Source organism: Xiphias gladius, chromosome 21 (genome assembly GCF_016859285.1).
Source record: "Xiphias gladius isolate SHS-SW01 ecotype Sanya breed wild chromosome 21, ASM1685928v1, whole genome shotgun sequence".
Lineage (NCBI taxonomy): Eukaryota > Metazoa > Chordata > Actinopteri > Istiophoriformes > Xiphiidae > Xiphias > Xiphias gladius.
In genome coordinates, this window is record NC_053420.1 from 14,827,225 (window position 1) to 14,840,386 (window position 13,162).

Below are 13,162 nucleotides of genomic sequence, written 5' to 3' on the forward strand. Positions count from 1 at the left end.
ATCTGTTGAAGTGTCAATAATTTCAAGAGACAAAAGTTGCAAATAACCTATGAGGCACAACACTACAAGATTAAAATGAAGAACTAAAGAAACAAAAATCATGTTTACACACGAGTTATTTAGCTACGAGAAAGTAGACAATGTTCAAAAAAATCCAGGTATTTTACCAACTTAGAAATGGATCCCAAATGAAACCCCCAATTGAAACCCAACCCAGTCATAGTGCTTCCTCAGCATAACACAATAATTTGCATTTAACTTTTCTATTTTATATGGTCCGTAGAGTCAAAATTTCAAGAATTAGAGGAATAAAACTAGGCGAGACCTGTGGACTCTGTATAGACTCTGTATGCTAATCATGTGTGTGGTCATATAAACAGCCACCAATCATATTTTTAAGAGTTTGGTAATGTCTCTGTTGTGCACCTTGCATGTGCAGATGGTAGGTAAACCTCAACTGCTTTATCCCCAGTTTCTGCTGACATGTTTGAAAGCTACACCTGAAACAACACCTCAAACACCAGGACATGCACTACCGGAAAGCCTGTACAAGATAGATCCACAATGGTGAACACAAGGTGATATCTCCAGTTTTGCTGTCTACTTGATGATCAAACAACAGGCTCCTCTCTGGATGACAAGTGAAATAGCACTGCCTTAAATCAATAAAATGAAATTTAACAATACACCGCAATCACGCAGGACACCTAGTAAATTCATACTGGTAAAAACAATCAAACAAACAAACAATAAACCCCCACAAGAAATCAGTTTTATCATTCAGCTTATGATGTTGTCAGCTTGTTCACTGTTTCCAGTTGTTGGTGGTCTTTCATTTCCCTCCATCTACTATACATGTCTCACACAGCATCTCTCGGTGAGTTAACCACATTCACATCTCATACTGAAGTCAGAAAGCAGCCAAGATAAAACTCTGAAGACACAAACAAGGCACTAGTCATAATGTTTCCGCTGAAGCGCTGGCTGGCAGTTATACATGTACTGAGTATTTGGACTATAGGATATGCTAGAGGCTGTGGTGATCTACGGATTTTGATCGGCAAACAGTGCTGTGATCTGTGTCCCCCAGGTAAAACACGAAAGAATAATTAACCTTTAAAATAATAAGGTAAAATGTGTTTTATACAGCTTTTTTTTCATTGCTCGATCTAATTATTACATTATGTATTTGTGATATAAGCTGAGAGGTTGTGTGTTCAAGGTACTGAGTGTGAATATTACTCATGTTCTTGAGAGTGACTGCATTTTCTTTTGTGTTTCGAAGGTGAATATGTGAAGGAGTTCTGCACTGAGCACAAGCAAACTGTCTGTAGCCCTTGTGAGAGGGGCTCCTTCTCGAATGAATACACTATGTTTGACAGATGTCAGGAATGCCAGTCATGCAAACATGGTAAGACTGAAAATAATGCTAAGAGGTTTGATTTAAATAAAAAATAAAAAAAAGTAACCCTGCTCTTTGGCTCTCCAGTGTAAAACCTGCAAGTGATGTTGACAATGCATTTAACACAGTGGATGAAAGACCTCACATTGTTAATACCTGGAAGTCTTGTGGTTTTAAGTCTTTTTTCCCCACAGAATATCTTGAAAAATGTACACCGACCACAAATGCAAAATGTTCATGTCCCTCCGGTTTCCTGTGCTCTGACAATGTCTGTTCGACTTGTGAGGAAAAAAAATGCTTTGCAGGGGAGAGACTGAACAGGACAGGTGAGATTGCACATTTTTTGAACTAAATGAAATAAGTTGTTATAGTTATATGGTATAGTTAGTTTCAAAATTACAGGCAGCTGGCACAAACCAGTTTGTTTATGACTGTGGGTGTCATATCATTGGGTGCCAAGGTGGGTTAGACACGGCCACATTTGGAGGTCAGATTAAATGCCCAACCCCATTATCACATGATAAATCAAGAGCACGTTATTTCCATCTGATGCATCTAAGACATTTTTAGAAGTTTGTCAATGCATGGATAAATTTGAAATGTCAGTTCGCACACACAGTCAGGCTTAATCTAATTGATGATAGATATTCAATATAAACGTTATCACATGCTCAAGTGGTCCTTTGTGAGTGACTAAAGGGAAAGCTGTTCATAATGATGTCAAAAGGGATTAGTAAACAAGTTTTTTTTAAATTTGAAGCCTTGAGAAATGCAAGTGGTGCTGACTTGGCATGTGCTTCTGTTCGGCGATCAGACATCTATCTCAGTGACAACCTTTCTGAAGCATTCGATAAATGGAAGACAAAACCTACCTCATATCACGAGACTGTTAGACTAGAGGCCTGCTAGACAGAGAGCAAGCAGTAGTTTGACTTGGAGAAGAGAGCAATGCTTTGAGTTAAACATTAATGTCAGCTGGCTAACATTCTCACGAAGACAATGCTACCATGCTGGTGCTGAGAGGGTGTAATATTTACCCTGTTCAGCATCTTAGTTAACTAACATTTGCTAATTAGCGCTAGACACAAAACACAGCTGAGCCTGACGGGAATGCCATTACAGTAGTTTAGCAGGAATTTGGTCACGAATCAAAACATTGGAAAAATTAATATTTTTGCCTGATGATGGCACTAGAGGGAGGAACAGATCATCTAATTATCTATCTTTGCAGCCGTTTCCACAGGTGTAGGGTTGATAAGGTATTCATATCAGTGCGAGCCTGCATGCCCTGGTAATGCCTATTTTGATGCAAAAGAGGAAATATGCAAACCATGGACACAGTAAGACCCATTCAAAAGAGTTCAGCTAGAATAATAATTCTCCATAAAGCACCAAATTACATTAACATACACAATCTCTGGTCAACAGGTGCAGTGCTATTGGACTTGCTGAACTGTTTCCAGGAAACAAAACCCACAACTCAGTTTGTGATTTACATGGTATGTAGAAAGAACAATATATTTTATTTACAGAAACTATAATTTGTTGTTGATGACATGACTTGACTGCAGCAGCTCTCACCACAACAGACACTGCTATGCTGTACACCATTACATAAAGACAATATAGACGAACTGAACTAACTTGACTGCGATCTGATGTTTCAGCAGTGATCCACAGCAATGGTGGAAACTCCAGCCATGAGATTCTTAGCATTGGCTTTGTTTTGCTCTCTCTCAGCCTCCTTGTGTTTCTATCTTCTGCCTGTGCAAAGAACCTAAGGAATTACAAAGCAAGTAAGTAAGCTTTTAATTGAAAACGTATAAATATATGAACATACTGTATCAACACATGTAGACTTCATTTACTAAAACACCGGCATGATCTGAAGAAATCAGTGTGAAATCAGTGTGGCTGAAACTGAATACTGAAGCTATCAGTTATAATAATCAATTACCCATCAACAGATTTTCACAAAATTACAAAGATTTGTACTAATGTCAAAACAGATCTCTCAAATACAAAACACTTCTTTGCTTTAGTATTTTCCTGCTTCACTGTTAAAGGACACATCTAAATCATCCCTGGTGCAGCCAACTGGTTTTAGAATTCACATAATTTGTTAAATGACCATAGTATAGGATACTATGGTATACTGTAGTACAAATACATCTGCATCGGGAAGAACTTTTGGTGAGCCAGTATCATGGTTAAGCCTACACCACAGCGAAAAACTCCAAGTAGCTCTGCAAAAAAAAGTGAGTGAAAACCCAGAGTCAGGGGATAGGTATGAGAAAAATTTACAATTCACTGAACATCCCTTAGAGTGCAGTTACATCAAACATTAAAAATGAAAAAAACCATGGCAAAGCTTTAATTCTGTTTAGATCAAGCTGTCCTCAAAAAAGGTGGGGGAGGCCACCAAGAGACCTGTGACTATTCTTTCCCTGCTTCTCTTTGCAAAACTGCTCAGACTCTTTCAGGTTGCAGGGGGTTTGTGAGTGAAAGCCATTATCAGGTCTAATTACACATTCTCAGTTAGACTGGGATCTGCACTGACTGTTTTCTTTTGGATATTAAAGGGTCTATTTCTGTTGATCAGTGTCAAAATGGCCACATTAAATCTACTTTGACTCAATATTTTAAAACATTAAACAATAAACAGAGTCTCTGTAAGCAGACAACAATCAAAAATCAATAAATTATCCATCTATTATTTATAATGATAATTTCACAAAGATTTTGATAATTTTTTTAACTAAAATTGTTTTTGTAAAAGGTATTGGTAAATGAATTAACATTTTTTTAGCAGCAAGTCAAGATGAAATGGGACAATCACAGAGCAAAACTGAGTAGACAGTGTGTAAGAGTAAGAATATGACATATCTGCAGTGGGCGCTGCTACCGATTTCAAAACATTGTGTTTGTATTTATTCTCTCTGCTTCAGATGGTAATCCGATTTTAGTGGCCCCTGCCAACGACAGTGACTTTCACCTGTCAAAGGAGGAGTGTGGACTCCAGCTCCGCATTCAGGATGAATACAAGGACAGCAACAGTTATGGCAAACTGCCTCTGGGAAAAGTCACCACTCACTGATATAAAGTCTAAGATGACATGACCAGTCTGGTTAGCTAAATCTTAAAATGTTGATGTGATGCTACAATAGAGTAACCGTAAACACAGAAACCTGTAAAGGTTAGAGGTGACGGCTTTGATCCCTGGACCGAAAGGACAGACCTGGACAAGAAGCTGAAAGACCAGCACTTGTGCCTTCACCATTACCACTGCTCAGGTTCCATTGGGCAAGGCACTTAACTCCCATCCGCTCCAGTAGTGCTACTCAGTGGTCAGCAGATCAGACGATGGTGGCAACATCTAGGTTTGAATGTGTGAATGTGTGAATGTGAAGTAGAAATAGTAAAAAAAAAATTTTTTTTAAATCTGTGAATATCTAAAGAATTAGCTATTTCAGTGTCTATATTGCACTTACTAACTTGGCTGGGGTGTGACTAAAGGTTATTATTGTGAATCTTCTGAAATTATTTGAGCAATTATACGTTTTTACATTTCTAATTGACTTACAGATAATTATCATATGAAACAAAACTGGCATTTACAACCAAAAAATTAGTACAAACTCTACAAACAAATAGAAAAAAACATTATGTAGATGTAGTCTACAATATCTTTAATGTAGGGATACATCGATCAATACCTCAGGTCAGGGTATCTGCTGATACTGAGTACTACCAGTACTACCAGTCCTCTTATTTTTTCCCAAATTCATTGGAATTTTTTTAGGTTTTTTTTTTTAACGTAAGGTTACATAGGGCCAGGGATCCACGTGAGACTAAAATCTGAGTAAATGGCCCATTGTGACTTATTTAATGAATGTAAGTGAGAACTGACATTGACTGACATTCAAGAAGAAATGAATTTAATTTGGATTGATCACATCATGGCTGATACCCCATACTCTACTATTATTATTAGCACAGACACTGATATGCCGATTCAGCTCACCTTTGGTTATTTGTGAATACTTTTAAAAACTTATCCCCTTCCCCTTTTCACTCCCTCCTTTACGCATTCCTGCCACCAAGATGAGAGAAAAGTCCCAAAACAAGAAAAATGTTTTATCGGAAAACATTTGACATTATTTAATATTGTTACAGCATCATAACAGATTGTAATAAAATGTGTCTTTTCTTTAGGCTGCTACAAGAAAGCTTTTCATTTTAACAACATGTCAATGTCTTTTAGTATAAACAGATGATCACATTTAATGATATAATGAGAAAGGTTCTTTCAAACCTTTCTCATTATACAGTATCATTAAATGTAAGTACAGTACAGTCACAGTGGGCTGAGCTGATGTATTGGTCGATGCATCCCTATAAATAAAAATATTGTAGACGACATCGAAACCATTTATATTTTTTCTATTTGTTTGTAGAGTTTGTACAAATGTTTTGGTTGTAAATGTCAACTTTGTTTCATATGATTATTTTCGCTGAGTCCATCAGAAATGTAAAAACATATACAACATATACAGTTGAGTGTATTTAAAAGCAACTCTTGCATCTATGACCATTCTTTTAACCACACCAAAAATAAACCTTACTTTACTTTTTAAACTTTACTTTACTTTAAATTAAGTACAATTTTGAATGCAGGACTTTTGCGTGTAATGTAATTTAAAAAGATTGTATTTTGAATAAATGTGTATATTTTTTTCCTTTTTTAATCTACATCTGAAAAGTCAGAACAGCTGTCAAATAAATGTAGTGGAGTAAAAACTACAATACTTCCCATCTGAAATGCGGTAGAGTAGAAGTATAAAAAGGCATTAAATGACAAATAAACTGTACTTAAGTAAAGTACTTGAGTAAATGTACGTAGTTACTTTCCACCACTGAATGTTAATTGTTATAATGAACACTGAGCAGAACATTTTGAGTAAAATGGCTCATTTTTTCCCCCCCTCTGTTTGATCATTGTTTTCCAAACGATTTCATCAATAAAAGAAAAGCAAACAAGTCTTCGGGTTGCGTAGGGAACCGGGTGCGCCTGCGGGGGGCGCTGCCGGGCACGTGTTGGCTGACAGATCATATGACAGCCGACTGCGTCCCACTTCCCTTCCCCGCTGGAAAACGACACATCTGACAGGGAGGGAGACACAGATACAACCGCAGGGGAGTGTGAAGACCGACCTCAAGATGCTGGCACTAATAAACCGGCTTTTGGACTGGTTCAAGTCTCTGTTTTGGAAGGAGGAGATGGAGCTGACGCTGGTCGGCCTCCAATACTCGGGAAAAACAACATTTGTAAACGTGATCGCTGTAAGTCTTCAGCTGCTGCTAGCCACCTTGCTAGGGTAGTGCTAATACCATTATTGCTAATAATGGGATAATAGCTACCGAGTTAGGTTTGTGCCGGCTTATACCGTCCGGTTTGCGGGTCCTAAAACGGTGTAACCTTACTCTGCTGCCACCGCAGCATCCACAAAAAAAACACACCTGACGCGGAGTCTGTGTCAACAAGTCACCTGGGCTAGCTGCTGTTGCTGCCCGTCGGCTAGTCGGTGGCTATTTTACGATTGTTCAGCATGCTAAAACCCAAACGCAACGGACACAGATTGGCTTTGCTGTGACCAAGATTTGAACACCTCCAAACTGTCAGCGTTTTTTCCAGCCACCAGGGAGCTCACTTAAAAACATGCAGACCGTTTCAGCAGCTGCCTGGGGTGTAGCCAAACAGGATGGATCACACATCAGCGTTTCTACACAGTCACAGTCACTTTTGTACAGGTCTCCTGCAACAAGCTGAAACTGAAAACCAAAAGATATAGTTTGTATTTGTAGCCGAAGCCTGTTACAAATACAAACAAGGCCGAATTGAAGCTGGCTCTCTGTCAGTGAGTGGAGCCTGGCTCAGTCACTTTTAAATTTGTGCATTCATTTATTTTTTTAAGATCATATTTAGAAAAATATCTGTCTCCCAGTTATTGTTGGTGTTGATATGTGAATGCAGGTGGCCGGTGGCATAAAAAATGACTATAAAAGCAATTATAGTATGAGGGTTTCTATGTTCTTTTCGGTTTCTTTGTTCTTCCTGCAGTTGTAAGCGATGTGAAGTTACTTTTACCGCAGATGCTTTAGGTGTTATCAGTAATAAAGGCACACAGACAGATTGTATCTAACGCTGTAGAGCATTTTTTTTTTATAGTGGGTGCACAAGCCATTCATTTTAAGCAACTTTGTAGGGATTTCTCAGAACTGGTGTTTCTGGTGGAGCAATTGTCATTGGCTAATGACTAGACACTAACTGGGGTTTTAAGCAGCATGTTGTGAAAAACTCTCCTTTGGTTATTAGAGTGGTTAGCAGTTTGCGGTGGTGACGGGTCTCACAACATTTTTGCACACAAGTCTTTTAGCTTGGTGTAAAAATATTCTTTTCTATATTTGGTATGCTTCAGATCAGTGGGGAATAATGTACATTTACAATACTTTACAATTCATTGTACATCCCATGGAGTGAATGTCATGAATAAAAATTCTTAAATCCTAATATTGATAGCTAATTGACCTTAAAACTGAGTGTTACCAAAATCTGCAGAGAATGAATAATGTTATCGGAATAGATTACAAGAAATTTTTTCCATCTGAGTATCAAACCTTGCGGGAGCCAGAACATTTTTAGACCTTTCCTCTGCCATACTCTCGGGACTGTGGCAGTCTGCTGTCTGTCCTGTTTCTCCCCTTATTTTAATCAGTACTATCGATGATCTGTACACCTTTTGAGTTTACTGTCAAGTGTACATTTGAAACTGGATAATAGGATTTTAAGTTTATTTCGATACCAGTGACAACGTATCGCTACTAGAGACAAAAACAATTAATCGACTATTTGATCAGTCAACTGTTTTGTTAAAGTATTAATTGCACAAGTCATGTTTTCTATAAAAATGCAAAACATTCATTGGTTTTGGCTTCTCATTTCTGTGGATCTTATGTCATTTTGGACTTTAGGAAATTGTGACAGGTAATTGTCACTATTTTTCTGATGTTTCATAGATTAAAGGTTTAGTCAAGAAAATAGTATGCAGATTAATTGATAGTAATTGTTAGTTGCAGATCTTATCTGCATTGAAACACAGGATGTCGCTAATAACTTCCATCACACAGTCTACCAAAGAAATGGGTTTATCTTTTACCAGGCAGCAACCATTACTACCCATGTTCATCTTAACAAAGTACAGGAGAAAGCAAATCACCAGCACAGATTTTATTGTGCATTTAAGTTTAAAAGAAGACAACATCTTCACAGAAAAATCCACAGTTTGTCAAATTTAATGTCAGTGCACCCTGGGCATCCAATGAAAGGGCGGGTGTCTGAGGAGGAAGTTAGGTTTTGGGTTGGTACATAACTCTGCTTCTTCCTTCATGCTGAAGATATGAGAAAAATGTCCAGTGACACGGAGTTTTGAGTGCGTGAATGGTTACAGTGGGGGTGGTTCCTTCGTTCTCAGTCATAAGACCGCTGCACTCATTTCCACTTAGCTTCATCAGGTGACTTCTGCAAGTCATGTGCTGTGTATGTGCAGCAGACTGTGCATGCTCCCTGTTTTACAAAGGAGGGCAGGGAGAAGGGATATAAACAGCTTTTGGGTTTTAATGTTGAAGGGGAATGCCACTGATTCAGTATACTAAGTGGATATTTCTTCCCACTTCAGTTTACAGTGAGGAACAGTCATAAAAGCCAGAACATGTGGAGATACAGTATTTATCACTTGGCTTGTTTGTCACTGTAGTGTAGAACTATTTATTCTGTGTTTGCTTACATTTTTGCTTTTCACAAACTCCAGTCCGTGCCTTTTCATAGGTGTGGACATAGTTACGCATAAACTAGATTTTTAGATTCATGTATCAGAATTACTATATTGTCTATAATCCCTTTCTCCTCTGCAATAAGGATCTAGCTCAAATGCTTTTATAATGGCATATGAATGATTTAAAAACCAAACCCAAACCCCAAATCTGGTTTTAATGACATTGAATTTTCTATTTTAAGATAGTGGCGAGTCCACCATTACCTCTATGAACTGATTATTATTGTTATTATTTTTTAACTAACTACTTTTAATATTTACGTCAAGAAATGCTTTAAATGTGTGTGAACCGGCTTTTTGCTTTTTGCTAGTTAATTCATTGTGGACATGTGCTCTTTTTCAGTAATAAAGAGTCCCAGTTTTATAAGAAATGACTTTTACTTCTGTCTTTCCATTCAGTCTGGGCATTTCAGTGAAGACATGATCCCTACAGTGGGGTTCAACATGAGGAAGGTCACAAAAGGAAATGTCACCATCAAGGTTCAGTCTTAATTTTGATGCTATTATCGAAACATTGCTGTAAAATTTAATGACACCAGCCGACTGGTTTTGCAAGAAGGCAATAATTGCATTGTAAATGACATTTGGAAACAGGAATATCATGTGATGATGTGCCCCTTAATTCTGTAGATCTGGGATATAGGAGGGCAGCCAAGGTTCAGGAGCATGTGGGAGCGGTACTGTCGAGGAGTTAATGCGATCGTGTAAGTATCCAAGGTCTGGCTTTCAGATAAATAAATGACAGTGAATTTAAATTACAGAAACAAAAAGCTGTTGTTCAACTGCATAACCCGTAAATATATGCAAAACACATTTTACTCTCTGTTTCAATGTTCATATTTAGATACATGGTCGATGCAGCAGATCGAGAAAAGGTGGAGGCATCTAGAAATGAGCTCCATAATTTATTAGACAAACCTCAGTTGCAAGGAATTCCTGTAAGTTTTCCTGTGAAACCACTTTTGAGATTTTTGTGATTTCTGCACCAAACTTACAAAACTGTGTGGGTTCTGTCAGTGATTACTTGCTGCAGTTGCAGATTTCAGTTTTAATCCGTTTTAGGTTCTGGTACTTGGCAACAAAAGGGATCTCCCCAGTGCTCTAGATGAAAAGCAGCTCATTGAGAAAATGTAAGTCAAAAATGGTACAGTCCTTAACATATTCAATTTGAATAAAAGTGAATGTCCAGTTCTGTCATTTGTTATGCACAACGATGCACTGCAGATTCTTTCTGTCATGAAAATGTTCCCATTTATTCTTGTGTAGAATTTTACTAGAAAAAGAATTTGGGTTTCAATATTAGATAGTATTTTGAAATCTATCTGGTCTGTACATATGAAGACTTTCTTCTTATATTTGGTCTTCTTTATCTAATGCCACATCAGTTGAACTGCCTTTATGCTAATGACAAGAAAAAAGATCAGAGCCATTTCCTCTTTCATTTCTTTGTCCTTAAAACTGGAGCTGGGTTCAGTCATAGTTTACTGGAAGGAACTGGCTCCCTCTGCTGTCAAGTTAGAAATGTGCCGAGAGTTGTGTTAAACTGTGTCCGGCAAGCTGCAGATGAATGAGATTGATGATGAATCCGGATGCGTAATTACAATATTTAATTGTTCATGCATCTTTTTCCCTTCATAGGAATCTGGCAGCTATTCAGGACAGAGAGATATGCTGCTACTCCATTTCCTGCAAAGAGAAAGACAACATTGGCAAGTTGAAATTAATTACTGCAGTATCATTTGCACTTGGAGTTGGGGTGGCATGTGCTCCTCACTTCTCCAAATCATATTTTCTGAAAATTTTCTACAGTTTCAGTTTAATTTCCTCAGTAAAATATCTCTAAACAGTGTCCCCTCACTGTCCAGCCCGGATAATCCAGATGATAGAAGAGGGGAGGTGCTAAAATGTTATGTGTTCATCTGAATTGCCTTTATTTATTAGCATGTGCTCAAAACAATAAGCTTAACAAGCAGCGATGAGTGATTAAAAGACTTTTCTCCCTCGAGTTTTGGCTGTCAGGCTGCATACAGTCCCAACCTGTATGTACTGCTGGCAGTACTTGGGGCTTAATTTAAATTTTGATATTTGATATTGTCCTAAAATGATGCTAGAATTAAACACTGATCAACGATGAGGCAGCAAAGGATGTGCAGATTAATTGATTAATTTGTTTTTTACGTTACCATTTTATTTTAACATTGTTATGGAAAGCGCACTAACTGATCTCATTGTGTCACTTTTACTTTAGATTCTAAACCTACACCCTTATCTCCACTAAGTGAGGGGAATCATTACCACAAGCACTAAATATGATCATAATAGTAATTTAATGGGGCTCTGTGTAGCTAAATCTGTACCAAAATAGTATGCAATGATATTGTGTGTTGCTAGCAAGTTAGAAATGCCTGAATCATTAACTGATTCTATGACCTACTCGGCATGTTCTTTTTTTTTTCATTTCAGATATCACACTTCAGTGGCTCATCCAGCACTCAAAATCCCGGAGGAGCTGAAAATGCAAGAGTTGTTAGCCAGCTGTGTTTGCCATGTTACTGTCATACCACACCCTCATCACTCTGCGATGATGTACAGTTGTATCTCCAGCTCACATGTTGCACTGTTCTGTCGAGTCATACAGTTTCTTTTCCCCTTTTCACCTGGTGAATCTTTCACAAACCCTGACAATGCACTACTAAAAATGTAATTCTGGTACCAAATTCATGGAATGTAATTGGCATATACGTCCTGTGAAGCCGTACTTTAATTAGGAGTAAGAACCTAATTACTGATCTACCTTTTATCCTTCAGGCAGTACCCGGTTGATCATACCCAGTGGTTTATAACACTAATCTTGGGTATAGAACAACACCCTCTTGAATGAGGGTCTGTTCTGTCAATCAGGTCTCACAAAACGAGAAATGGTCTTCACACAGTCAGATAATGATGCCAGGAGATGGCTGATGTGGACATGAAGGTTTTCACATTTCTGTCTAGCGCTACTCTGGTGACTGTCACCCTTAGCTTGATCAGGTTTTCTTCTTTCAAAGACATGTCTGTTGTTTTAGAAAGTTGTGCATTTAAGCACGTCAGTTTGAGCAGGTCTGTACAAAATATCAAGCTAATATGATTTTTACTGATGTGAGATGTGCGTGTATGAATATATGATTCTATTTAAAGTCTGAATGTGCTAGAAGTAAAGCTGTACGGGGTTGTGTGGTTCATATTGGCCTCTGTTTGTAAGTAGCTTTAGTGGAATGATGTCGTTTGTGCTGCCTCGATGCTGACAGAGTGGCAGAATTTAAAGTGCCTTGTGCAATGTCTCTCACCTCTGAAGCAAAGCAGCATGCAAGGTTTGCCCACCTGGGTAGAGTAAATATACACCACTTCAATACATTCAAGAAATAAAAAGGCATGCTTTTTAATTTACACATTGTCCTGTTATTTGTACTTCACCTTTTGAACTGTCATTCTGTAAAGATTACAGAATGTAAACAGCAAAAACAACAGTAAATATTTGAAAAAAATATTTAAATTAGCCATACAACAATGTAAAAATAAGACCCTGCACACCCACACAGGGGTTTTCAATCAACTGGCTAAATATACCTCTGCTCAGGTTGAGGCTGGGTTGAGCTAGTAGGTTGGGGATTACTTGAGGTCACGTATTAATAACGAGTACAACAAAACACACAGGGAAATCAATCAGGTACAGTCCTGGCATTATGCTTAATGAAGTAAAAATACCTTGGGCAGGTGGTCCGTAAGTGTTTAAAAGTTCGATTTAAAATACTGAAGTACGAGTGAAAGTGCACTTCCTGCAAAAAGGAAAATACTTATTGCGTAGAAATGTCCATTTCAGAGGGCTGTG

The 13,162-nt window shown here is 37.9% G+C and overlaps 2 protein-coding genes across 2 annotated transcripts; both read left to right on the forward strand.

Moving 5' to 3' along the window:
* Window positions 1-963: 963 nt before the first annotated feature.
* On the forward strand, window positions 964-4,965 carry tnfrsf18 (tumor necrosis factor receptor superfamily, member 18). The gene is made up of 7 exons (XM_040159007.1): window positions 964-1,090; window positions 1,286-1,411; window positions 1,597-1,728; window positions 2,634-2,742; window positions 2,831-2,901; window positions 3,070-3,198; window positions 4,351-4,965. The coding sequence occupies exons 1-7, from the start codon at window positions 964-966 to the stop codon at window positions 4,497-4,499; spliced, it is 843 nt and encodes a 280-aa protein (XP_040014941.1). The 3' UTR covers window positions 4,500-4,965.
* Window positions 4,966-6,517: 1,552 nt separating this feature from the next.
* Window positions 6,518-12,720, forward strand: arl8ba (ADP-ribosylation factor-like 8Ba). Its single transcript, XM_040116183.1, has 7 exons — window positions 6,518-6,745; window positions 9,694-9,774; window positions 9,925-9,998; window positions 10,139-10,232; window positions 10,357-10,424; window positions 10,933-11,003; window positions 11,758-12,720. The coding sequence occupies exons 1-7, from the start codon at window positions 6,623-6,625 to the stop codon at window positions 11,805-11,807; spliced, it is 561 nt and encodes a 186-aa protein (XP_039972117.1). The 5' UTR covers window positions 6,518-6,622; the 3' UTR covers window positions 11,808-12,720.
* The last annotated feature ends 442 nt before the right edge of the window (window positions 12,721-13,162 follow it).

Coding starts and splice junctions, on each gene's coding strand:
- tnfrsf18 (XM_040159007.1), top strand. CDS start 964: ATGTTTCCGCTGAAGCGCTGGCTGGCAGTTATACATGTACTGAGTATT. Junction 1,091..1,285: donor CTGTGATCTGTGTCCCCCAG/GTAAAACACGAA, acceptor TGTGTTTCGAAG/GTGAATATGTGAAGGAGTTC. Junction 1,729..2,633: donor GGAGAGACTGAACAGGACAG/GTGAGATTGCAC, acceptor CTATCTTTGCAG/CCGTTTCCACAGGTGTAGGG.
- arl8ba (XM_040116183.1), top strand. CDS start 6,623: ATGCTGGCACTAATAAACCGGCTTTTGGACTGGTTCAAGTCTCTGTTT. Junction 6,746..9,693: donor CATTTGTAAACGTGATCGCT/GTAAGTCTTCAG, acceptor CTTTCCATTCAG/TCTGGGCATTTCAGTGAAGA. Junction 10,233..10,356: donor CTCAGTTGCAAGGAATTCCT/GTAAGTTTTCCT, acceptor AATCCGTTTTAG/GTTCTGGTACTTGGCAACAA.